This window comes from Narcine bancroftii, chromosome 3, assembly GCF_036971445.1.
Source record: "Narcine bancroftii isolate sNarBan1 chromosome 3, sNarBan1.hap1, whole genome shotgun sequence".
NCBI lineage: Eukaryota > Metazoa > Chordata > Chondrichthyes > Torpediniformes > Narcinidae > Narcine > Narcine bancroftii.
In genome coordinates, this window is record NC_091471.1 from 62391324 (window position 1) to 62417661 (window position 26338).

General features: G+C 38.8%; 1 protein-coding gene across 1 annotated transcript in view; it reads left to right on the top strand.

The window, feature by feature from the left end:
• LOC138757207 (Golgi phosphoprotein 3-like) overlaps positions 1–25628 on the top strand; it is an 87690-nt gene extending 62062 nt beyond the window's left edge. Inside the window, exons 3-4 of the mRNA XM_069924183.1 lie at positions 1177–1291; positions 23291–25628. Of these exons, the coding sequence (XP_069780284.1) occupies positions 1177–1291; positions 23291–23715 (540 nt within the window). The 3' untranslated portion in view covers positions 23716–25628. The remainder of the gene's footprint in view (positions 1–1176; positions 1292–23290) is intronic.
• Positions 25629–26338: the final 710 nt, after the last annotated feature.

The following is a 26338-nucleotide window of genomic DNA, read 5'->3' on the forward strand; positions in this document are numbered from 1 at the left end:
ATGAGGAAGTCAAAGATCCATTGAAGGCTGAGTGTAGTTGATGAACAGTAGCCCAATGTAAGAGTTGCTGTTGTCTAGGTGATCCAGAGGTGAATGGAGAGCCAGTGATATTGCGTCTGCTGTGGAGCGATTGTGACAGTAGGTGGATTGCAGTGCGCCCAGATCTTTACTTAGGTACATGTTGATTCTGGCCATGACCAAGCTCTCAAAGCATTTATCACAGTAGATGTGAGTGCTACTGGACATAAATGTTAAGTATGTCAAAGCATTCACTGACAAGCTTAAATACTATTTCTTTTCCTCTATTCCTAAAAGAACTCCATAATACTATACCATAAGCTACACTTGCTTGGTGTTAATTAATCTTTCTTTTCATTGCAGTCTATATTCCGTAATTGTGCTCCCTATGAATTTTAGAGATAACCTGTTGGTCTGCTCGGAGATGGACCCTTCTCACTGTACTAATGATAATAAGCTTAAACTTAAACTAAAACAGTCTGGTTAATGTGCTGACATGGATTAAGAATTAGTGAAAAGACAAAAAACAAGAAGTGAGAATAAACTGGAGCACATAGCAGGAGGGGAAGGCTTTAGAATTTTGGGTCATTATGATAATTTGTGGAGAAGGTGGGATTTTACAGACCAGATGGGTTGTTCCTAAACAAGAAAGGACAATTTTTCTGGATCTGTATTCTTTGAAGTTTAAATGAATCAAGGATGATTTTATTGAAATGAGGAATTCTGTTGAGATGTATCACTAAAGGGAGAGCCTTGACAAGGAGAAATATAAGAAAAGGAGACAGTCATTAGCATGAATTTTTTTCTGTAGAGGGTGATGAATCCAGAATTTTCTACCCTGGATGGTTATGGAGGTATGATCTTTGGATGTTCAAATAGGCATTCTGCTGTTTTTGTTAGTGAATGAGACAACTAGGAACTGTAAATATTTAGATAGTTGATGAAGCCCAAACGGCCAGCCATCTGCATCCAGACTGGTGAAATAATATCTTTCTCAAAGTTCTACAGACAGAAGTCATCTCTCAAAATAATCCCATTAAGACTTACTGTAATATTCTCAAGAGAAGAGCAATTGTAATGGTAGATGTTAATTGTCATCTAAACATAAATGGCTTGGAATTTAAATTTTAAAACAGTTTATTTGCTTGTCTCTTTTAGGTTATCTGCAAGTCAGATACCCCTACTGGAGATGTATTGCTTGATGAAGCCTTGAAACATATTAAGGAAACGCAACCTCCAGAAGCAGTGCAAAGCTGGATTGAACTTCTTAGTGGTGAGTGGGGAAAATATAGGGCAGAGTATGGGTATGAAGTAAAATCAGATATTTAAAATATTGTGCTATATAACATACAGTATGTTTTTACTATGGGAGTAGTATTTTCTTTAAGAATGTAATTTATTCTCAGAGGTGTTTATTGTGTTGTGCTGTTTATCTAGCACAAATTAAGATTGGTGGAAGTGGGTGCAGTAAGTAGACCTGCTACTTCATAGTGACTGGTCCAAAACTACTTGTTTATTGTCATGAACAAGTCATGAAATTCAGTGTTTTGCAGCAGCATCTTGGTGCAAACATTCATATTATAACATCTTACGACATTACATTAAAAAAAAAATCGTGCTTGAAAAGTAAAACAGTGTCTTTGGTTCATTGATTATTCAGGAATCTGATGGCAGTGGGGAAGAAGCTGTCCTTGTGCCGTTGAGTGCTCGTCTTTAGGCTCCTTTACCTTTTTCCTGATGGTAACAGAGTGAATAGGGTATGGCCTGGGTGGTGGGAGTCCTTGAGGATAGAGGCTGCTTTTTCTATTTAAGTCACCACCTCATGTAGATGTCCTCAATGGAGAGAAGTCTTGTGCCTGCGATGTTGCAGACTGAGTTAACAACCCTCTGGAGTTTATTCTTGCCCTGAGAGTTGGCGCCTCCATACCAGGCAATGATACAACCGACCAGAATGCTCTCCATGGTACACCTGTTGAAGTTTACGAGAGATTTTAGTGACATACTGAATCTCCTCAGACACCTCACAAAGCATAGCTGCTGGCAAGCCGTCTTTGTGATTGCATCAACATTGTGTGGAGTTACCATGTTCTCCCTGTGATTTTGTGGGAATCTCATAGGGAGGATAGTCGAGCAGTAGTGGATGGAGTTGCTGCAAAAATGAGAAAGGTGCAGGATAAATCGATACCAAAAAAGAGGAAATATTTGAATGGAAAATTGTCACAACAATGAAAAAAAGAAAGATAGGGTTAACAAGGAGGCAGAAATTAGTGGGAAGATAGAGGATTGGGAAAGGTTTTAAAAACTTGCAAATGGAAACTAAAAAATTCATAAAGAGGGAAAGTATGAAATATGAAACCAGGCTAGCAAATAATATCAAAAAACTTCCTCAAATATATAAAGATTAAAAGAGAGGTACCACTAGAAAATAATAATGGGAGACAAGGAGATGGCAGAGGAACTAAATAAGTATTTTGCATCAGTCTTCATTGTGGAAGACATTAGCTGTGTGCCAGATATCCAAGGGTATCAAGGAAGGGAAGTGAGTGCAATTACGATTTCAAAGGGGAAGGTGCTTAGTAAGCTGAATGGTCTAAAAGTAGATAGGTCACCTGGATCAGATAGATTACACTCTCGAGTTCTGAAAGAAGTAGTGATAAAGATTGTGGAGGAATTGATAATGATCCTTTGGGAGTCATTAGATTCTGATATTGTCCTGGAGACCTTGAAAATCACAAATGTCAAGAAGGGAGGGAGGTAGCAGGAAGCAAATTATAGACCAGTTAGCCTGACATCAATGCTTGGGAAGATGATGGAGCTGATTGTCATGGATGAGGTTACAGAGTTCTTGGGAGGCACATGTCAAGACAAGCTAAAGCCAGATTTGGTTTCCTTCATGGAAAATCTTGCTTGACAAACCTGTTGAAATTCTTTGAATAAGTGACAAGCAGGCTGGATAAGAGAGATTCAGTAGATGTTGAGTAGTTGAATTTTCAGAAGGCCTTTGACAAGGTGCCGCACACGAATCTACTTTACAATGTATAACAAGAAACATACTAGCATTGACAGGAAGCAGAGAATCTGAATTTGCGCATTGCACTGACTGACATTACTGCCTCGGGGATAAAAAGTCTGACCTTGCCTTAGTGATGCTTGCTCTCCACACTAAAGCCAGAGTTCACAAAAGCTTACATTACCAGCAGCACTCAGATCGCACAGTCACCCTTCTCAAAAAGGATGCTCTGCTATAACCTGCCTGCTTTTTAAGTCCATAAGACATAGAAGCAAGAATAGGCTATTCAGCCCATTGAGTGTGCTTTGCCATTCAATCATGAGCGGATTCATTTTCCCACTCAGCCCCTCTGCCTAGGCTTCTCCCTATCACATTTGATGCACCGGCTAATCAAGAACCTATCCCATAAATTCACCCACCGATGCACCTCCACAACTGCCTGTGGCTACGTTCTTCTTGATTGTGGCCTTCTTGAACCATGTGGGTAGGCTAGAGAGGGACTCCATCTGGGCCAGGTGCTTTCCATAGGTTCACTATCTGGAAGGCCAATTTGATGTTTGTGACAGTGACCATGGGTGTGGGTGTGCTCAAGGTTTAAGAGGTTTTGCCATTGGCTTGCTGTGTCCTCTTAGAAGGAACATAGAATACAATGAGCTGTTGTTTGCTATTCTGGCAAGTTTTGCTTTATCGCCTGAGATGACATGCTTGCTCTACCACATATGCTTTGTGTCTGTGAGGTGTGCTTTGGATTCCAGTCTGGTTTGGTACTGCTTCTTGGCATTCCTAATGGCATTGTACAGGATGTGTGTGGATTTCTTATGTTGGGCTCAGTTGTCTGACCTGTATGCCTTGTTTCTGGCCTTCAGAAGTGAGTGGACCTTGCTGTTCAGCAGTTGTTTCTTATAGGGGAGCACATGGATTGTTCCCTTTGGTAAGTAGTCTTCTACACATTTGTTGATGAAGTCAGTGATGGTTGTGGTGTATTCATTAAGAATGGTTGCTAAGTTCTCAAGACCAGTCTACTGATTCAAAACGCTCGCTTAGGATGTCATCAGTCCAGCAAAGTTCAAGTTTTACTATCAGTTTCTCGTCTCAGCTTCTGCTTGGAGGTAGTTATGAGGAGCATTGACCGGTGGTGTAATTTTACAAAGTGCAGGCAGGGTAGGATGAAGTGGAAGGGATTTTGATGGTTGTGTAGAAGAAGCCAAGCACGTTGGGGCCTCAGATGGGACGGGTGATGTGTTATTGAAACTTCAGATGCACACTCCTGATATTGGCATGGTTGAAGTCTGCAGCTATGATGAATGTGGCTTAAGGGTGTTTCATTTTAAGGCCTTTGATGGAGGTGAATAGTCATCCAGTGCTAGCTTTGTGTTCACCTGGGTTGGGGTGTAGATGGCTGTCTGTATAACTGAGATAAATTTTTGTGGCAGTTAATAGGGAATGATTGTCATAATTCACTGTCTTCATATACTTTGTCAAGTTTATTGGTATTCCTATGAATTACCTTGGGATGCTTTGTATTTTAAAGGCACTGTGTAAATGCAGATTATCATTGGATGGCTGTTTGCACAATACTCTGCATTTGCAGTTGCATCCACATGATGTCACCATAAGCCAGTTTATTAGATGTTCTTTGTGATCTTATTTCTTAATTAGAATTGTAAAACTTTAGAACACAGATGGCAGTTATTGTTTTGGGATACTTTATAAGAGAAAAAATGAACAGAATTGCTGGGATTAATTATAATTGTAAGAACACAAACTAATTTTATTTGACTTGCAAACGTTGTTGTGCCTTTAACACTCCAGCCTCTTTGTACTCCTGTTCCCCTCATAACACCAACAATAGCATCAACAAATTGATGGTTAAGTCAGGATGCCTTCACTTTCTGGTCAAATAAAGTACTGAAGGAATTCTCAGATCTGCAGAATACATACTCTTTGCAATAAAAATGTTTTATATTGAACACATTTTCCTCTTTATAGCTTTGCAAGATATCCATTGCATTTAAATCTCAGGATATTTCTCTCTTGAATGAATATTTGCTCATGGCAAAGTTTCTTGCTGTCCATAACTTTATTAGGGATTACCTGCAGAATAAACAACTGCTAAGTGGTCTCACAGCTCACAGGACAGCCTGAAGCTCTGCAATCCTGCTGTATCTAGTCATGAATTGTCGTGGACAATTAAAAGGTAAATGGGAAGTGGTATCCACATTCTCAAGGCAGGCATGGCCCAGCATGTGAGTGGGGTAGCATTTGGAGCCATGTTCAATAAGAAGTGCTCAGTAAACCAAAGTAGGCTTTCCTTGGCTTCCAGCATCACAGAAGTCAGTCTTCAGCCAATGCATTTCACTCCATGAAATATCAAGAAGAGATTGAGACCACAGGATACAACAAAGTACTTAGGACCAGACAACATCCCAGCATTAGTACTGAAGATCTGCATTTCTGAACTACCTGTATCTCTAATTAAGGTTTTTCAGTGCAATTACAACTCTGGTGTCCAACCAACCAAATAGAAACTTGCTCAGACATGTCCTGTTAACACAAGGCACTTCAAAGGCAACCCAGCTGCATAATGAGTTATTTTTTTTAAATTGACAGTGTTGTCAAGTGGAACTTGCTCACCAGTACTTACTCAGAGATGCCCAGTTTGAATTTTGCTAGGACCACACCATTCTAGACATCATAACAGATTAGTCCAAATATTATGGACCAATGAACTGAATTCCAGTGGTGAGTTGACACTAGGAGCGGTAGTTAGCACACCATCCATGCATGGAAATATATTAACAGTACTTCACAATTGCCAGTCCTTAACATTGTAACTCTTTCCACAGTAGTGGTGTGAGAGGACCTTTGGCAGATTGCTAAAGCCGCTTTCAGATGGCCACAATACCCGACTGTAAAGCCGCACATTATACTCCTGTGCGGCAGAGGGGTGGCCATCTGAAATGGGAAAAGCCGGCCAGGAGGTCTACTCATCCTACCCTTCTCCAGTAGGTATAATATCCTGCTCGGACTATTCCCCATTGCAGCTGAAAGCAGCTCAGGAAAAGCTGCTAGCAGCTTTCAGGTGCCTCTCAGAAGGCAGGCTGACTGTCAGCTGGTGACCCGCTGCCGACACCTACCCTCCCCACTGCCGACACCTACCCTGCCCACTGCCTGACAGTCCCCTGGCATGGGACTACGGGGCTGGGGGACTACGGGACTTACGCACGCACACAAAATCCCGCTATATTTAAAAGGTGAGAGCTTTCAATAAGTCAGGATTCTCGGGGACAGCCGCCCCAGTCCTGTACTCCCTCCCGCCTCTGGCTGCCCCAACCCCGTACTCCCCCACCGGTCACCCCAGCCCTGCAGTCCTGCGCCGGGGGCTGTCAGGCAGCGGGGAGGCGAGCTGTCAGACTGCTGTCCCGAGTAGCCGGCTTTTGCTGCTGGCACGTTCAAGTGCCAGAAAGGTGGCCTCTTCGTTTGTGCTACTGGACAATAGTCGTTGAGGCAGATGACCTTGCTCTTCTTGGGCACTGCTGGGATGATTGATGGCCTTTTGAAGCAGGTGGGAACCTTTGACTGCAACAATGAGAGGATGAAAATGTCTGTGAACACTCGGCTAGTTGGTTGGCACAGTTTGATAATCTCAGGGAAAAGCCGCTTTATCAGAGACAGGTGAGACAAATAAATCTCAGTTGTTTGCTGTATTGAGACGTGGCTAACAGAGAAAACACTGGGCGTCCTGATCTAACCGATTCATAGACTGGATCAGAACTCAGATTCTGGCAAAGCAAGAAGGGGCGATGTGAGGTTTTTAGTTAATACAGATACAAAGTGGTACATGGACATTTGCCTTGGAACAAATCCTGATTAAATGCAGATCATTCTAGCTACCACAAAAGTTCTCATTAGCGATTCTCACTGAGTTTATATCCCTCCTGATGCTGATTACAAATAGGCACTCGTGGAGCTGCATTATGTAGTCAGCAAATAAGAGACAGCCCACCCGACACACTTCAAATCATAGTTGGTGACTTTAACCAGGCCTTTTTCAAGAAAACCCTGCCCAATTAATATCAGAGGTCCTAGCTTACTTGATAAGGAAGATCTACCATTCTTTCTTGAGGTTGTATTTTGGAAAGTCAGATCGCCTGCAGGTAAAAGAATCTCAGGGTTGTGATGTCATGTACATAAGTACTCTTGTCAATAAATCTGAACTTTGAGATGTAATTGGAGAGGAAGGAGTGTTTCTTTTCATATGAGCTGCATTCACTGTCTTCCGTAGTTTCTTCCGATCTTAAGCAGAGCAGCTCCCATTATCATGCAATGATACATCCAGTAAATAAGCTTTCGATTGTGGTCCTGTAGAAGTGTTCAAGGGTCAGAGGGGACATGCCAAACTTTTTTTGGATCTTGCAGGTTTCAAGGCAGCCACCAAATTCCTGGGCCCAAGAGAGCGACAGTAACTGGACTAATTTCCACCCAGTGGCAGTTACCTCTACCATCATGAAGTGCTTTGAACAACTTGTAATGAGACACATCAAATCACATCTTCCAGTGATATTGGACCCTTTCCAAACTGGTTGGCAGATGATGCTATATCTTTGACCATCCAGTCTGGCCTGATACACCTAGAAAATGATGCCTCATACACCAGACTGCTGTATATTGACTTCAGCTCAGTGTTCAACACAATCATACCTCAGAGCGTGATGGATAAACTATCCTCATTGGATTCAATACCTCTCTCTGCAACTGGATTCTGGACTTCTTGACCGAAAGACTGTACACCTCAGGGCTGTATTCTCAGCCCACCACTGTTCACACTGCTGACTCATGACTGCATTACTTGATTTAATACAAACAGAATCATCAGGTTTGTAGATAATACAATAGTTGGCTTCATCAGCAACAATGATGAGTTGGCTTACAGAGAGGAGGTTGGAAGGTTCATCTAATGATGCAAGGAAAGCAACCCAAGTTTCATCATGGACAAGACAAAGGAGATGATTGTGGACTTCAGGAGGAAGAATGTCAACCACTCCTACTGCACAGAGTTAAGAGCAGAATGTTCCTTGGTGTGCATATAGTGGACAACCTATCCTGGACCCACAATACCTCCTCATCAGTCAGGAAGGAGCAGCAGTGTCTACACTTGTTGAGGAGAGCAAGGATACTTCCCCCATCATTGCAGGAGCATAATTAAGAGTGTCCTGCAAAACATTGGACCTGAAGTTAATACAAAGGGCCATTAAAACAGCCATGAAGACCACTGGGGTCTCCTTTTCCTCTATTGATGTCATTCACCAGGAGCATTGTTTAAATAGGGCTCAATTATTGAAGATCCTGACCATCTATCGCACAGGTAGGAAGTAAAGGAGCATCAAAATTGGGACCACCAGGGTGGGAAATAGTTTTTCCCCCCCACAGGCTGTGAGATTAATGAACTGTATTCTGTAGCATTGCATCTATTGTGAATGAAATAGAGTAAATTATTCCAGAATATTTGTATGTACTGTATAATTTTAAAGTTTTATGTATGTATGTAATTATTATGCTCTGTGTGAGAAATGTATGATGTGTGTGCACCATGGACTGGAGAAATGCTGTTTTGTCTGATCGTTGATAGTAAACTTGAATTTGAAGTTAGTTTTCTAGAAAGAAGAGACTTGTGCACTTTGTTGACTGTCACAGTGGTGCACTTGTCCTTGGTGGAGACATCTGGCTTCTTGATAAAGTCTCTCTTAGCTGATTTCTGGAGATCATCTCAAAGGACTGAGGATGTTCCTGAATAAAATGCAATACAGTACAGGAAATGCCTTTGTGATAATTTATACAGTTGTAAAAATACTATGCTTTAAATGTAAATATTGCAGAACTGGTATATTTTTTATGAGTAGATATCTAAAATTCATAATGGAGATAATCAATGATAAGATGACACAAAGGTCAGAGGCATTGTGGATAGTGTAAAGGTTGTCATAGATAGTGTAAAGATTGTCATAGGTTATAACAGGATATAGACAGGATGCAGAGATTGGCACAGAAGTGGCAGATGGAGTTCAATCTGGATAACTGTGGTGATGGATTTTGGAATGTTGGTGTGAGCGGGGAGGCACCGTTGGCACCGCGCTGACATGTGCCGACGTGTAGACTAGCGCATGCTGCCGCACTACGGGCCCAACGTCGCGATTTCGCAAAGTCCTCAACCGTTTTCGTGCTGCGGGGGGACCCGCTCCACGTCGGGCTGACGAGATCGGCCCGACGTGGACAGGGGTCCAAACCCGCAGCAGAGCGGCCAGAGAATATACCAGAAGAGTATGTTGAATACCTGGATGAAGATGATCAGGAATTATTATTGATGGCAACAGAAGGCTATTGAAGGTAGACCCAGATCTACAAAAATGGCTTCTCCATTTAATTCTGTTACTTCACCTACTTTAACAAATCCTTCACCTGAATCTGATGTGGTTACGATGTTTGAAGAGTTAACAAAACAAAATGAAAATATTATGGCTTATAGGACAACTGGGTTTCATAGTATAGATGAACAATTCGTTAAAGTAAAAGGGAAAATGTCTAGTTTGTGTGGAGAAATTGCTGCTATGAAGGGGATCTTAATAAATGCCTATTTTTTGGTCTAAGATTGTTTTATAGTTAATTTGAGTTGGAGAAAATTTTTCATTAATGATAACTGCTCAGTGCCTTTTTATTAAATATAAGCTTTCCAAGAGCAGAACACTTCTTGGGAAACTATTAGAGGGAAAATTTGGACAAAAGTATTGTCATGTCATGTATTCACACCAAGGACAGATTTAGTGTATTTCAGTTTTTGTTTTTCTTCTTAAGTGGCCACATACCCTAGTGGTTGTGGGCCACATACAGAAAAATATAAAGAGTCACGGGCCAAAAAATATTAAGCACGGCAGTTTTCAGCACGACAGTTTTCAGCTAGTTACTCTGCAAGAAAAACTGAGTTTTGAGACGAGAAAACCCCCAGTTCCATCAAAAATTCATTTTCTATCAAAATAACCACACAAAACTACTGTTGTCATTACGGTAGTTTATTGATGTGCTCACATATTACAGTAGGCATTCCTGCATCTGCTGCTCTTTAAATGAATTCAGTAAAGCTCTTTAAAAGTCTGATTTAAAAAAAACCCAATGCAAAATAAAAAGCAGGGTGCAAAATAAGAAAAGAGGAAAAGATCAAGAAAGGGACAAGGCTGTCTCCCACATTCCTCCACAACTCTCAGTGAATACAGTCCATGATCTTAATGATTATGATGCAATGTAATTCTGTAGATAGACTATTACAGATAGACTATTAATGTTAACAAATTCCTTGCAAAACAAACAAACACATATAACCATATAACCACTTACAGCACAGAACAGGCCAGTTCGACCCTACTAGTCCATGCCGTAGCAAATCCCCACCCTCCTAGTCCCACTGACCAGCACGCGGACCATACCCCTCTAGTCCCCTCCTATCCATGTAACGATCCAGTCTTTCCTTAAATGTAACCAATGATCCCGCCTCGACCACGTCTGCCAGAAGCTCATTCCACATCCCCACCACTCTTTGCGTAAAGAAATTTCCCCTCATGTTCCCCTTATAATTTTCCCCCTTCAATCTTAAACCATGTCCTCTAGTTTGAATCTCCCCCTTTCTTAATTGAAAAAGCCTATCCACATTTACTCTCTCTGTCCCTTTTAAAATCTTAAACACCTATCAAGTCCCCTCTCAATCTTCTACGCTCCAGAGAAAAAAGCCCCAGTCTGCACATCCTTTCCCTGTAACTCAGACCCTGAAATCCTGTCAACATTCTCGTGAACCTTCTCTGCACTCTCTCTATTTTGTTTATATCTTTCCTATAATTTGGTGATCAAAACTGTACACAGTACTCCAAATTTGGCCTCACCAATGCCTTGTACAATTTCATCATAACCTCCCTACTCTTGAATTCAATACTCCGATTTATGAAGGGCAACATTCCAAATGCCTTCTTCACCACACCATCTACCTGAGTATTAGCCTTGAGGGTACTTTTTACCATCACTCCTAAATCCCTTTGTTGCTCTGCACTCCTCAATTGTCTATCATTCAATGTATATGACCTATTTAAATTTGCCTTTCCAAAATGTAGCACCTCACATTTATCTGTATTAAATTCCATCAGCCATTTCTCAGCCCACACTTCCAGCCTTCCTAAATCACCTTTTAATCTACGGTAATCTACCTCACTGTCCACAATACCACCAATCTTTGTGTCATCCGCAAACTTGCTTATCCAATTCTCCACCCCTACATCCAGATCGTTAATATATATAACAAATAATAGTGGACCCAGGACTGAACCCTGATGAACTCCACTAGTCACCGGCCTCCAATTGGACAAACAATTTTCTACCACTACTCTCTGACACCTCCCATCCAACCACTGCTGAATCCATTTCACTACCTCCTTATTTATACCTAATGCCTCCACCTTTTTTCCTAACCTCCTGTGGGGAACTTTGTCAAAAGCTTTACTAAAGTCCAAATAGACAACATCCACAGCTTTCCCTTCATCAACCTTTTTTGTAACCCCCTCGAAGAACTCAACCAGGTTTTTCAAGCATGATCTACCCCTGACAAAACCATGCTGATTACTCCCTATCAATCCCTGTACCTCCAAAAATTTGTAAATAGCATCCCTCAGAACACTTTCCATCAACTTGCCCACCACAGACGTCAGACTTACAGGCCTATAATTCCCAGGTTTGCATTTGGACCCTTTCTTAAACAGAGGAACCACATGCGCCACCCTCCAAATCTTTGGCACCACCCCCGTGGCCAGTGGCATCCTAAATATCTCTGTTAATGGCCCCACTAACTGTCCACTAGCCTCCCTGAGTGTCCTAGGGAATATTTTGTCCGGTCCGGGAGATTTATCCACCTTTATCTTTTTTAACACAGCCATCACTACCTCCTCGGTTATCCTTATATGCTTCATGACCTCCTGACTATTTTTCTTTACTTCAACTGGTTCAACATTTCTTTCCCTAGTGAATACCGAGGCAAAGAAATCATTCAAAATTTCCCCCATTTCCTCAGACTTCTCACTCAGCCTACCCTCGCTATCTACAAGGGGTTCAATTTTATTTCTCACTAATCTTTTACTTTTAATGTACTTATAGAAACCCTTTGGATTTATTTTTACTCTGTCAGCCAAAGCCTCTTCATGCCTTTTTTTTGGCCTTTCTAATTTCTTTCTTAAGATTCCTTCTACACTCCTTGTAGTCCTCCTTCAACTTCTCAGCTCCCTGCTCTTTATACCTCTTGTACACCTCCCTTTTTCTCCTAACCAAATTTCCAATATTCCTCGAAAACCAAGCCTCCCTATGACTTCCAGCCTTTCCTTTGATCCACACTGTACCCTCAAAATTTATTTTTTGAATATCTTCCATTTTTCATTAACATCCTTACCTGAAAATATCCTGTCCCACTCAATACTCCCCAAATCCCTTCTTATTCCTTTGAAATTTGCTCTTTTCCAATCCAGAACTTCAACTTTAGGCCTCTCCTTGCTCTTCCCTAAAACTACTCTAAAACTAACAGAATTATGATCACTAGACCCAATTGGTTCTCCAACATTAATGTCCGCTACCTGACCTAGCTCGTTCCCTAACAGGAGATCCAGTATTACACTGTCCCGAGTTGGTTCTTCTACTAACTGATTTAGAAAACAATCCTGAGCACATTTAACGAACTCCAGCCCATCCAGCCCTCTAACCGTATGTGTGGGAAGTTAAAATCTCCCATGATCACTACCTTATGATTTTCGCACATGTACGTTATCTCCCTACAAATTTGTTCCTCTAATTTTCTTGGCCCATTTGGTGGTCTGTAATACATCCCTATTAGCACCCTCTTGCCTCCTCCACCCCTCAATTCCACCCAAACAGCCTCACTGGTTGATCCCTCCATACCATCCTGCCACCTCACGGCAGTAATGGCCTCCTTAACAAGCAGAGCAACTCCTCCTCCTTTTTTACCCCTTGATCTATCACATCTAAAACAAATGTATCCTGGAATATTAAGTTGCCAGTCCTGCCCCTCCTGTAGCCAGGTCTCACTAATTGCCACAATATCGTGACCCCAAGTATCTATCCATGCTCTCAGCTCATCTACCTTGTTCACTATGCTTCTTGCATTAAAATATAATGACCCTCACATATATTCTCTTTTTGACCTTCTACCCTAATCTCCATCCTACCTTTGTTATCTTTTTTATTCCTATCTAGGTGGCCATACTCCCTGGACACTGCTCTCACACTCTGTTTCCCCCCCCCCCCCCACCCCCTGCCAAACTAGTTTAAACCTTCCCCCACAGCTCTAGCAAATCTGCTTGCCAGCACATTGGTCCCCCTCCAGTTCAAGTGGAGTCCGTCCCTCTTGTACAGGTCTGACCTTCCCCAGAAGAGATCCCAATGATCCAGAAATCTTATCCCTTGCCCCCTGCACCATCTCTTTAGCCACGCATTCATCCTCCACATCCTCCTATTTCAACCCTCATTAGCTCGTGGCACGGGCAGCAATCCAGAGATTACTACCTTGGAGGTCCTGTTTTTTAACTTCCTACCTAATTCTACATAATCCTGTTTCAGGACCTCATCCCTACTTCTAACTAAGTCATTGGTCCTCTCCTTCCCCTTGCAGAATGCTATGTACTCGATCAGAGATATCCCTGACCCTGGCACCAGGGAGGCAACATACCAACCTGGATCCCCGATCTCATCCCACAAACCTCCTATCTGTTCCTCTGACTAATGAGTCCCCAACTACAAGAATCCTATTCTTATCCTTCTTTCCCTTCTGAACCTTTGAAATTTTCGGCACTTCCTTGCTACTTTACGTCTTTTCAGTTTCACTATGTTTAATCAACTGAAGTAAACATTTTTAAATTGAGGTAAGCATTTTCATCAATAAGTAACATTGCAACTGTTGGTCTAGTATTTGTTCAAAATGGCAGCCACATTTACTGTTGAAATTAAGAAGCATAACGTACAATGTACAAAGATTAAAACCTTTTATTTTTGATTCTTAGTTAATTTTGTGCCTATCTCTTTAAGGAAAAGTATTGTTTGAAACATTACCATAGTGACTATGATGTAATATGTTGTAATATCCGCACAGGCGAAGAGCTTGCATCTCTTTCTTCGATGAACTATGAAGGAGACGTGAGCTCAAGATAATTTTTTTGAATTCATCTTATTTTGTCCTGTATATCTCTTTAAAGTTCAATTTTGTTATTTTAAATTCAGTAAATGCTTTGTTTACTCATCGTTATGAAAATCTTAATGCGAAATTATGTAAAACATTTATCTGTTTTATCAACAAATTAAAGCTACATAAAGCTGCATTTACAAAGTTTGGTTTATTGGATTAATAAAATACTAATTCGGAATATCGTCCAGACGTTTCCTTGAAGATGACATGTTTTGAAATTAGGAAATATTAGTGTTACAAGTCCAGAGGACCCCAAAACCCAACAGCAATAGATATTCACCAAGACAAATGGTTACTTAAACAAAAGTTGCTTTTAATTATCTTTAAATATGAAAACAGAATCACACTTTAACTTATCACAATTGACTTAACTAACCTAACTTAACCCCCTTCTAATTCTAAGTGCACATGTATGTAATGTATGTGTAAGTTTAGAAAAGTTCTTTAGTTCACAGCCCAATCTCACTTCTCATTCCTCCAAGTTCACTGGTTGCAGATAATTCTTATACTGTGTACAGAATTTAACATTTATAATACTGATTTATTGACGGTTTGCTCTGCCTTATGTAGGCCTGCTGGGCCTAGGTGGCCTGCCACTACTGGCAGAAATTACATCACTGGCTTGCCAGATGCTGATTGGCTGGTGTCCCTACCGATGCTCGCTGTTTCCCACCATGTGGCCTGCAGCCCTTTAAGAAAGGTCATTTAGTAGGCATAGCCCTTGCAGGATTGCCGTGTTCGGCCACCATCTTGTGTTTCAGGACGCCTACCAGGTTGCAGGCCGCCACAATATATAAAAAAAGAAAATTTATTTTTAAATCAGTCAACCAACCTCCACAGAAAGTTGTTCATAAATTACAAAGTTAATTATGCATTTATCCAGCTCTTATTCTATTCTGTTTCAGATCCACCTTTACTCCCAATAGCTGTATTTCAAAATTTGCAAATACGTAAATGTTCTTGATAACATTTACTTTGCTTGAAATTTCCTTGATGAATTTGAGATCACTTGTTTTAAGCAGAAATATCACCATTCCAAATTATCCTGGAGTGTCACAAAGAAAAAAAAAATCCAAATCCTTGCAAGCTTACAATGACGTTTGATTTTTGAGAATTATTTGTAACCCGAACAGTCTGTAAGTTGGATATGAACAAAAATAGTGCACAGAGATCACAGAAGAAACTGTGACTGGAAGAGTAGCTGCTAAGAGATCTCGCTGGCTGTTTTTTTTTTATATTTAGCAATTTTTAAACCACAACTGTAAATAAATTTCTTTCAATAAAATGCTTCAAAAGTTATACATGTGGTATACAAAATCTTTCCCCCCTCCTCCTCTTTCCTCAAACACCCCCAAAAAAAGAAAAAAATAGAAGTAGAATAAAGAAAAACTGGAGAATGTCAAAAGAATAAACTGATTAAAGAGTTTTTAAACAATGTAATGATACTGGAGGTGACCATGAGATGGGATCTTCAGAGAGCCTATTATACATTCATACCCACATTTTGCAAATATGGGTACCATATTTTCCAAAATATCTGATACATATTTTGTAAATTATAAGTAATCTTCTCAAATGGTATATAGCTATGAAGTTCTGCATCCATCCCTAAATCTGTATCTGATTTCCAAGTAATAGCTATACAGTTCCTAGACACTGCTAAAGCAATTCCTACAAATTCAATTTGATACATAGTTAATTTTAATTTAGGTCTTATAGTCATAATATTACCGAACAAAAATAGCATCAGATCCTGTGGGAACTTAACCCTTGTTATTCATTCCAAAAAATGTTCAACTTCCAACCAGAAGCGTTTAGCTTTACAAATCAATAATTCCAATTCACTCTGAGTAGGTAACGTAAAATTAGGACCTATCCTGTCAGTCAAAAAAAAGCCTTAACTTGATAATAACAGAAAAAAAGTATTATTTTGGCACATTAAATTTATTCTTTATTCATTCAAAAGTAACAAATCTTCCAGCTTCAAAACAATTTTCTATTCTCTCAACACCCATTTGCATCCAACTCCTCAGAAATTGATTATCCATAGAAAATGGAATGTCTCTTTTGACATAAAGGGATTTTTTCATGAAATTAAACCTTTCACCCTTATTTCATAATCAATTTTATTGCATAAATCAATCAAATGTTTCAAAACAGGTGTACCTCTACTTCTCACCAATAATTTTGAATTCCACTATAACACAAAATCCTGTATATTAATTTCTCCCATTTTACTAAGTTCTATATTAATTGTTAGGTCTGCTTTGTTCGAGAATGAGTGAGTCAGACACCAGACTGAGTGTTAGTTGGAGAAGGCGCATTCTCCCGATATCAGCAAGTGGTGTTTTTTTTTTACCTCAGGACATATACTTAGTAAATTATCATACCATTACACTGTCCAATGAATAAGCTGCTGCTACCCTTCTCTGTTATAACACTTGCAACTAACAGTGTTAGTTGGAGAAGGCGCATTCTCCCGATATCAGCAAGTGGTGTTTTTTTTTAACCTCAGGACACGTACTTAGTAAATGATCATACCATTACACTGTCCAATGAATAAGCTGTTGCTACCCTTCTCTGTTAGTCTGCTGCTCATCAGCTTGTTATTGCCAAATTTATCTTGAGCGTACAAGGTCACACCTGCATCCTGTTACTCCTTAGTACTGGGTGACTCCTTCTCTGGTCCCAACTCATGATGTTTTTACCTTACATAGCCCAAGCAGGAATCCTATCTACACAAAACAATGCATTAATAAATCTCAATCGAGCTGCCTTATAATAATTTTTAAAATGAGGAAGTTGTAAACCTCCCAATTCAAACTTCTAAATTAATTTTTCCAAAGAAGCCCTCGCCATTTTCCCTTTCCATATTGTATTCAAGTATTAAAAAAATCTTTGTGGAACTTGACTGGAAAAAATATTGAAAATATTCATGTTAATTCAATTAACTCTACCAACTAAAGTTATAGCTAAATTATTCCACCTGTTCAAATCTTCTTTAATTTTATTAAATAGTGGTAAATAATTCAATTTATATAAATTATTTAAATCACTATTAACTCCAATATCTAAATATTTAATTCCAGTATCTGAGTGGCCTTTTTACAATGAGAATAGTCACCCTTAATTTAAGGCAAGATTTCACTTTTATCTCAATTAATCTTATACCCAGATAATTCACCACATTCTTCCAATGTTATAATTGTCACAACAAATTTATAGGGTCTGTAAAATAAACCAAAATGTCATCAGCAAATAAATTTATTTTATATTCCTCTTGATTCCATTATACCATAAATCTTAAAATCTATTCTAAAGACTTTATTGCCAAAATAAACAAAGCTGGTGATAAAGGACATCCTTGTCTACTTGATCTAGTTAAGTTAAAAGGAGTAGAAATTTGTCCATTAGTCACCACCCTTACAGTTAGATTTTTATGTAAACCTCACTGGCTCAGTGAGTGCCAAAGTCTGTGGCAGTACAATGGGATTGGGAGGAAGAATACATCAGCCTCACATACTGGACAGACTCAATGGGCTGAATAGCCAAATTCTACCCTTATATTTTATGGTCCTATGGGCTTGGAGGATGGGCAGAAGTAGGAGTGGAGAGAGAAGGAATGTGGAAATGTCCTGTTCCCATGAGCATAAGATCCATGCAGCTGCATAGCAGCCGGCAAATTCATCAATTCCATTCCACTGGTCTCTTAAATGCTTGCTCATATGGGGTGTACTTAAATCAGCTGACCGTAACCTGGGGAGGATTTGTAGAGGAGCCTTTTTCATATTCTTCTTTGTATTATCATGGAGTGTTAAATAAATTAAAACAGTGATAGGAAGAGCCAGAACTTAAAGTAGCATTAGATCTAGTTTCAATTAGAACATGATAAAAGCACTCACCACATCATGCTGCTCTTGTGTTTCTTTTGAGCAATAAAAAATTATTTATTAAATAGAATGGAAGAAGAAATTATGATCACATCTCAAAAGAAGAATCAAAGATGATGCACTTAGTTTCAGAGTTTTTTGGCAAAAACATCAGAAAACCCACAGAGGTCTGCCCAAGATTATTGCACCCATGCCCACACAGACCACAAGGGTTGTGGGGTGCGGGAAATCAACGGAACTGGTCCAGGACACCAGCAAATAAATGCTGGGAACACCTCACCTGAGAAGAAGAAGAAGCCTAAGAGAATCCCTCAGGAAGATGACCATAGCAGCAGACCAGTAAGGGCTCAGAAGCTGAAGGACCGTCACCAGGCTTATGTGAACCAGGTATTAGAATCAGGAATCACAAGATTGCCAATGACAAGAAACACTCTCGAAGGACCTCAGGCATTGACGACACCCGAATTGCTTCAGAGGTTCAGAACTCGGAGAGCAGGTTAACTGCTGGAACAGCTATGTGGCTGCAGAGGTTACAGGAGCACAAGAGACAAATCTGTGAATATTGGTCTCTGAAGGGACTCTGCTCTGCCTCTCTTTTGTATTATTATACACAACAATAAATAAATCTTGAATTTGATTTTGAAGAGATCATGGTCTGCTTTTGTTCTCTAATAGCAGAGGTGAAGCCAACGTCAAGTTATGGTGAAAGATAACGAGTTAAAGGCAGCGGTAATAATGAAACAGTGCTGGATTAAGCATCATGTTTAAAAAGTCATCTAGATTTGTATCATTGGCAAATGTGCTTAAGAAAAGTTACCAATATTTTAAAAACAGTAGCAAGGATACAAAGTAAAACATACACTACACTACTTGAGAGGTAAAAACCAACCAATCAAAAAGGTATCCATTTCAGCAGGGGTGGCCAAACTGTAGCCCATTTCCCATTTTAAGTGAATGTTGTCTCTAACAATGAATTGTACTGTGTATAGACAGCACTTTCCAGGTTCTAGTGTGACAGATTATGTTTTGTTTGGATTGTATATAGATATGTTTTTGGGAGATATATTGTTAAGGTTTTTTAGTGTAGGTCACATACAAACACTTTAAAACAGATTTTATTTAAAATACTGGAGCTCTGCTTATGCTAGACATGTCGGCCCCAGAGCCTTTGCAAAAGCTTTGGAGAGTGCCACGAGACTTCACTAATGGATTGTTGTTTACAAAAAGGCAACGGATGAAAGAACTTGTCGGAGCAGCAGACTGTCTGGAGTGCAACTTGCTGTTCTAGGAGGGTCATGTGGTTTTGCAAGCAGAGAGAGTATGTGGTGCCACAGTTAACCTCAACAGAACCAAAACATGGGGTATGGCACCACAACCTCACTAAGGGCACCCCCCCCACATACCATGGCACACCACCTTCCCCTCCCCCCCCCCCCACCCCGAGAAACTCAACCTCGTAAAGGAGGAGTTCTGGAAGATGTAAGAGCTGGGAATAGTGTGGCAGTCTGACTCTCTCTGGGGAGACCCCTGCACATGGTATCGAAGAAGGTAGGAGGATGGAAGCCATGCGAGGACTATCGCCGCCTCAATGAGGCCACCACACCAGGACTTTACTGCAAACTTATAGGAGGCATGGATATTTTCCAAGGTTGACCTAATCAGGGACTATCACCAAATCCTGGTCCAACTGGAGGACATTGCTAAAACCACCACCATCACACTCTTTGGTTTGTTTGAGTTCCTTAAGATGCCTTTCAGGCTTAAAAACACAGCTCAAACCTTCCAGAGGCCAGGATCTCAAGTTTGCATTCATTTACTTGGGAGACATTCTGATAGCCAGCCGGAACCATCAAGAACATGCAGTCCACATAAGACAGCTATGCAACTGCCTCAGCGAATTTGGCCTAATCTTCAACCCGGTCAAATGCCAGTTTGAGCAAGAGACAACAGACTTCCTGGGCCACAGAATCAATAGACAAGGGGAGACACTTCTGCCCAAAAAAGTAGAGGTCATCAGGTGTTTTTATGGAGGTACTGAATTAGGCAGTTGGATCGCATACTCTGCTGGAATCTTTCTCAACAGCAATAATAATTGTGATTCCTAAGAAAGATAGGGATCCATTGAAACCATCATCATATAGACTGATTACTTTGTTAAATACGGTCTGTAAAATGCTAAGCAAGGCTTTGGCAAATAGATTGGCAAGATTTTTGCCTAAGTTGATAAATAAGAACCAAACAGGATTTGTAAAGAAAAGGCAATCAGCAGACAATGTAACAAGACTGCTTAATGTAATTCATGTGGCCCAGAAAAGAGGTGAATTTAGTGTGGCAGTTGTTCTGGATGTGGAAAAGGCCTTTGATAGATTGGAGTGGGACTTTTTATTTAAAGTATTGAAGAAATTTGGATTAAGTCAAAATTGGATCCAAGCTCTATAAAATGAACCCAAGACTAGAGATGTAACCAATTGTCGAATATCTTTGACATTTCCTCTATCTGGGTCGAGTAGACAAGGATGTCCACTATCCCCGGCTCTCTTTATGTTGGCCATAGAACCTCTAGCGGAAATTATTTAAAGGGATCCAAACATTAAAGGGTTCAGAGTGGACCAAGATGAACATAAGATTAGTCTTTTTGCAGATGATGTATTAATATATCTGACAGAGCCAGTAGCTTCTTTACAAAGACTGCACTTGGAAGATTATGGGAGGTCTCTGGGTACAAAATAAATTGGAATAAAAGTGAGATTATATATTTAACGGACGGGGATAATGAACTGTAATAGAAATATACAGTTTAGATAGCCGATAAATGGGATCAAATACTTGGGGATTAAAGAAGATAATTTTTAAAACTTGTATAAATTGAACTTCCTCTCCTTGCTTAAGAAAGTTGAAGAAGATTTAAATAAATGGTTAACTCTTCCAATAACTCTGATCAGAAGAGTGAATGGTATCAAAATGAATATATTCCGGTGTCGAAAATACCGGTTTCACTCTTCCAATACCATTACTGCAGAAATTCTTTTAAAAGTTGAATAAGCTAATTAAGAAGTTTCTTTGGAAAGTTAAGCCAGCCTGAATCTCCATGGAAAATTGGAAATATCATCTGGGATGTTTACAACTCCCAAATTTTAAATCTTACTATTGGGTGGCCCAGATGAAATTTGTCACTTCCTTCTTTGATGGAAGAGAGAAGCTTCATGGGTAGAAATTGAACTGCACCAAGTTGGAGAGAGAGTAGCAGAAGATTTTATATACAAATGGGATACTAAAATAATTTCTTCTGGAAAGGAGGCACCATTAATAAAGCATATTTTGAATATTTGACACAAATTGAACAATTTAATTGGATCAAAAGTCAATCTTTAAACAATAAGTGTAAGCAATCTAAATGAAAATGAATGATCTCTTCCTGCCGAGATACTGCAGCTGTGATTAGAAATGTTTTGTGCTGTCATTCAAGTTTCAAATGCAATTTCACTTGCATAAAGCCTGTTTTGAATCATAGAGTGATAATTTCTTAAATGATAGGAGACTATTTGATTCATGTGGTCTCCATGTGGAGCAATTTATTCATTCCCATTCTTGAGCTCTTTCACTCTGCTCCAAATTATTTTCCCTGAAGCCCTCACGTGATTCCTTTTTGAAAGCCCTGATTGGTGTTTATAGATAGTCATAATTTCAGATCATAATTGCTCATTGAATACAAACATTTCTTACATCTGTGTAAGGAAGATCTATATAAAGATGGGCTAATAAGATCCAGATTGAGGCACATTTCTTTGGACTCACTTTATAAATTTAGCATTGAATGCTGCATGTTTCAACTTGTCACCCAGCACATAATTTATCAAGTATTTAGCTTCAGCTTTTGTTTTGTAAACCTCTTGTCTGGAGATTGTGCCAGGAAGGCAATAGTTCTAATAGATTTTGAAAAATATTCAACTTACTCTGAGTTATTATTTTCAGTTTAGAAATATAGTTTTGTTTGAATTATTATTCGCAGGTTCGAATTTACTACTTCATTTAATTTATTACCAATCACATTATCCGCAGTTTTATGTGTATTCTGGAAAGTAATAAAGCAAACATTTTTTTTTTCCCTGTTCACAAAAATCACTAACAATAAATTTTGACTCTATTGACTATTCCTTTGCACTGCACTGGACAGTCTGCTGTTATGCATATGTGCACATACTACCACACTGATAAATAATATATTAGGAAGATACTACATATCCCTGTCCTGATAAATGATCCATCAAAAAGGTGCACATTTATCAGAGGACTAGTGTGAAGCATAACAATGTGGTCATGGATTTTTCTTTCATATTTTCCTAATACTAATTAAAATGCTGATCTTGGAGAGTAATTTGATGAAAATATGACATTTCTAAGCATGATATAGTTAAAATGAAACAGCTTCAGTGTAACTTAACAAATTTGAATTAAAATCAATTTGACAAATACTATAAATTGGAAAATACATGCAGAAAACATTGAATATTCTTTTTAAGATTACAGTTTAAAAAAAGGTAGGGTCAGTTCAAGATCTGGTGGTGTATTTTGTAAAGACAATGTGTTTTTCATTGCATTCCTCAATGATAAAAACATCTTTTTAGTAAATACAAGAGGATTGTCTGATAAAGTAACCTTTGTATTCAATATTCATTTTACCTTCCTGTGATAGTACAGATTCAATCACCAATGTGTATATGGACAGATGGTAGTGTAGGATGACTGTGATGGGCTGAGAGTGTAGCCACACCTACTGGCAGGTCTTAAAGGATTGCTCCTAGCCAGACCAGGTCATTCTGGACTGGTCGACCTACTTGTGATAGGCTCCAGTCTTTTAGTTATTAAAAACCTTGCTTTGGATCAACAAGTCTTTGGTTCTTTCGACGCGCATTACACTGCTTTATTTTAATTCTTTATTTGAAATGAAGTAGTTAAAATGTTGGAGGATTGTTGGATACTTGACATTTTTCAGATTAACAAAGAGTATATGAACTTCTGAAAGTTATATAATTCATTCCAGATCTTTTATGCACAATTATTAATTACGTTTTTTTTATTTTCTCTTTCCACCTTAAGGTGAAACATGGAATCCATTAAAACTACACTATCAGTTACGAAATGTCCGTGAGCGATTGGCTAAAAATCTAGTGGAGAAAGGTGTACTGACTACAGAGAAACAGAATTTCCTGCTGTTTGACATGACTACACACCCTCTTACCAACAATGTCATTAAGCAGCGCCTTATCAAAAAAGTACAGGAAGCAGTGCTGGATAAATGGGTGAATGACCCTCATCGGATGGACAAGCGTTTGCTTGCCCTTATTTACTTAGCCCATGCCTCAGATGTACTGGAGAATGCCTTTGCCCCTCTCTTAGATGAACATTATGACTTGGCCATGAAAAGAGTACGACAGTTACTGGACTTGGATCCTGAAGTTGAATCTATGAAGTCTAATACAAATGAATTACTTTGGGCTGTAGTGGCAGCTTTTACCAAGTAAAATATAGAGAATTAAATGATTATTTGTTTTCCTGTTTTTCTTCTACCATTATAATTCTTGTCCTCTTTAAATGGTAATGGAATTAGTCCTTTCCTTTCAGACTTGCTTAATCACTTGTGTATGAAACACTGCATTTCTTACAGCCAAAAGATACTATTTCGTTTTTGTGGCCTGTACAATTCTCTACACCCCTCCCCCTCCCCCTATTTAACTCAAATGAAGTTTATTCCTGATACATTAATAACTAGTCAACCAAGATATTTTGTCTGTCAGTATTTTTTATGTAATACAGTTTAAATAAATGGGGTTGGTGGGTTTTGTACGTGGAAGGAGCATTCATTTTTTTTGGATTATAAACTGCATTGCCATTTAAACAACCATCACATCCATTTGGTTTATAAAAATAAGGAGGGGGTTCAAAATGCTGCACTATAAAACACTAAAAATCTGCCTTGCTGTATTATTTTCCATTACAAATGAAAGCAATGCCATTCCTTAATGTAAGAGAATGTAGTGTTTTGTTCCCCATTCCATCCTTTTAAAAACCAGCTACTTCTAAAATGTAGCTTGCATGGACCCCTCAATTTGTGAGGCTTTGCATGATTACATTTTTTCTTGGCGGCATTAACTTTGAAATACCCCAGAATTGATTTTACTACATTGAAAATAAACATTTATTGTGAAATTATGGTTGATTAAGATACTACTATTCACAATAGGCATTCAAAAAGTAGGCAAGCATACAAACATGAAAACTCCAAAGAATACATGGCAAGGAAGCCTAGTATTGTTTTCTGGTTCATGTCTGAGAGTCACAATTTATAATTACTCAGCCAAATTCTCCATTGAGATTAGACTACATGTCCTTTTTAATTCTGCCTCTGTACAAGAACAGAAATGTTTCTTAAAATTTTTTACATTTCTGTTAGGATTTGTGTTGATGTATTTTTGTTTTTTTGTAAGCCATCTCTTTTTAAATTATTACACCAATAGTGACAGAGGAGGCCTTCTAACAATAATCTATGTTAGCAAAAGTAAATGGACACAATTCTGCGATAGCCAACATTCCAGTATAGCATGTATATAGTTCAACTTGTATATTTACCTATTCCATCCTAGATGTTTGCAAGACAATGAATTCCACATCTGTCCTCATCTGTGTTTCACCACTGATTTGGTGAAAAGGGGCTTTTTCTGTAAAGCATGTTCAAATCTCCTATATGTGATATTTGATGTATGTGAAAAAGTACCTTGCAGTTGCTTGGACCTATACATAGCATTTTATGTTATTCAGTGTGAAATCCTAAGTTGATTTTAAGTCATTATTATGAGTACATTTCATGTCAAAGAATGGTTGTGATTGCAAGATGAGTGCAATTTTTTTTCTCCTTTTCAGTTCGTTGTACACTGAAAAGGATGTGAAATCTCATTTTATGTTTCCTGCAAAAAAATGACTGATTTTAGTTAACAGCTACTTTGGAAATCTTTTGTAGGGATGGCATGTGAATAATTAATTGCAAATTCACCCAATGTAATTATTAAGGGTGTTTTTTGTGGAATAGTAAATATTCCAATTATGGCACAGATTTTATTAGTTTTATGTGCAAGTTGTTTTAGTATTCGTATGAAATTATTGGCATTTCAACCTGTGTGCTCTTTCCTCTCCTTGCTTTACTGGCTGTTGATTTCACCATATTTATATAAGGTAAATAACAAGATGATTAGCAAAACATTGATTCATGATGTATTACAAATGAATGATGGGGCTTACAGGTGCTTCTGAACTATTTTTGTTTAGGAATTCGAAACAACGATACTAGATGGTGTAGAGCTGTAGACTTGAAATTAAAGGGAACCCTGATCTGTACACTAGATTTTTACTTTTCAGTTAATAAACTATGATTTTGAAAGGACCTGAAATTTGCATGATTAATGCGTTCATTCATTCTCATAAGTAATATTTATGGAGGTGTAAATCATTTTGATATGTCATACAAAACGCATTATGCAATAATATAAGATCTGGTTCAAATCCCCAGATTCCCAAGGTTAAATGTTAATCTAAGTTTAAAATTGATATGAACTTTTCCATTTGCCTTCACTATGTTCTACTGGCATTATCTGATCTGGAAATTGAATTTAGGAATACAGGGTAATAGAATTTGAATATATCATTTTTAGAGTTTGCTGTGTATCAGACATGAGTTTAGCTGATTCATTTGATAAAAACATTTTTTTCCTGACAATTGATTATTTCTGTAATGTAGAGCTTAATTTTCGTGGCATTTCCATGCTTGTTTTTTTTAAACTTTCTATTTACCTGTAATTGTATGACCAGAAAGGAAGTTACAGGTGACCTCATAATTGTCTTTGAAACGTGCTGTGAAAAAGGCTTTCCTGTAATCTACTTGACTAGAAATTTGTTGCAACTTTATTTTTCAGACACAATGTTACTGAATTTTATGTCTGCCATCCTGACAAAATCCAAGATGAGACCACATTTAAAAAGATCCTGATTACCCATATAAATCTGAACTGAATTGTATTCAACAATCACTGTCATTACACTTTGTTAATTTAGCTGTATGACTGATCTGGAGAATAAAGTATTTTGTCTAATTTA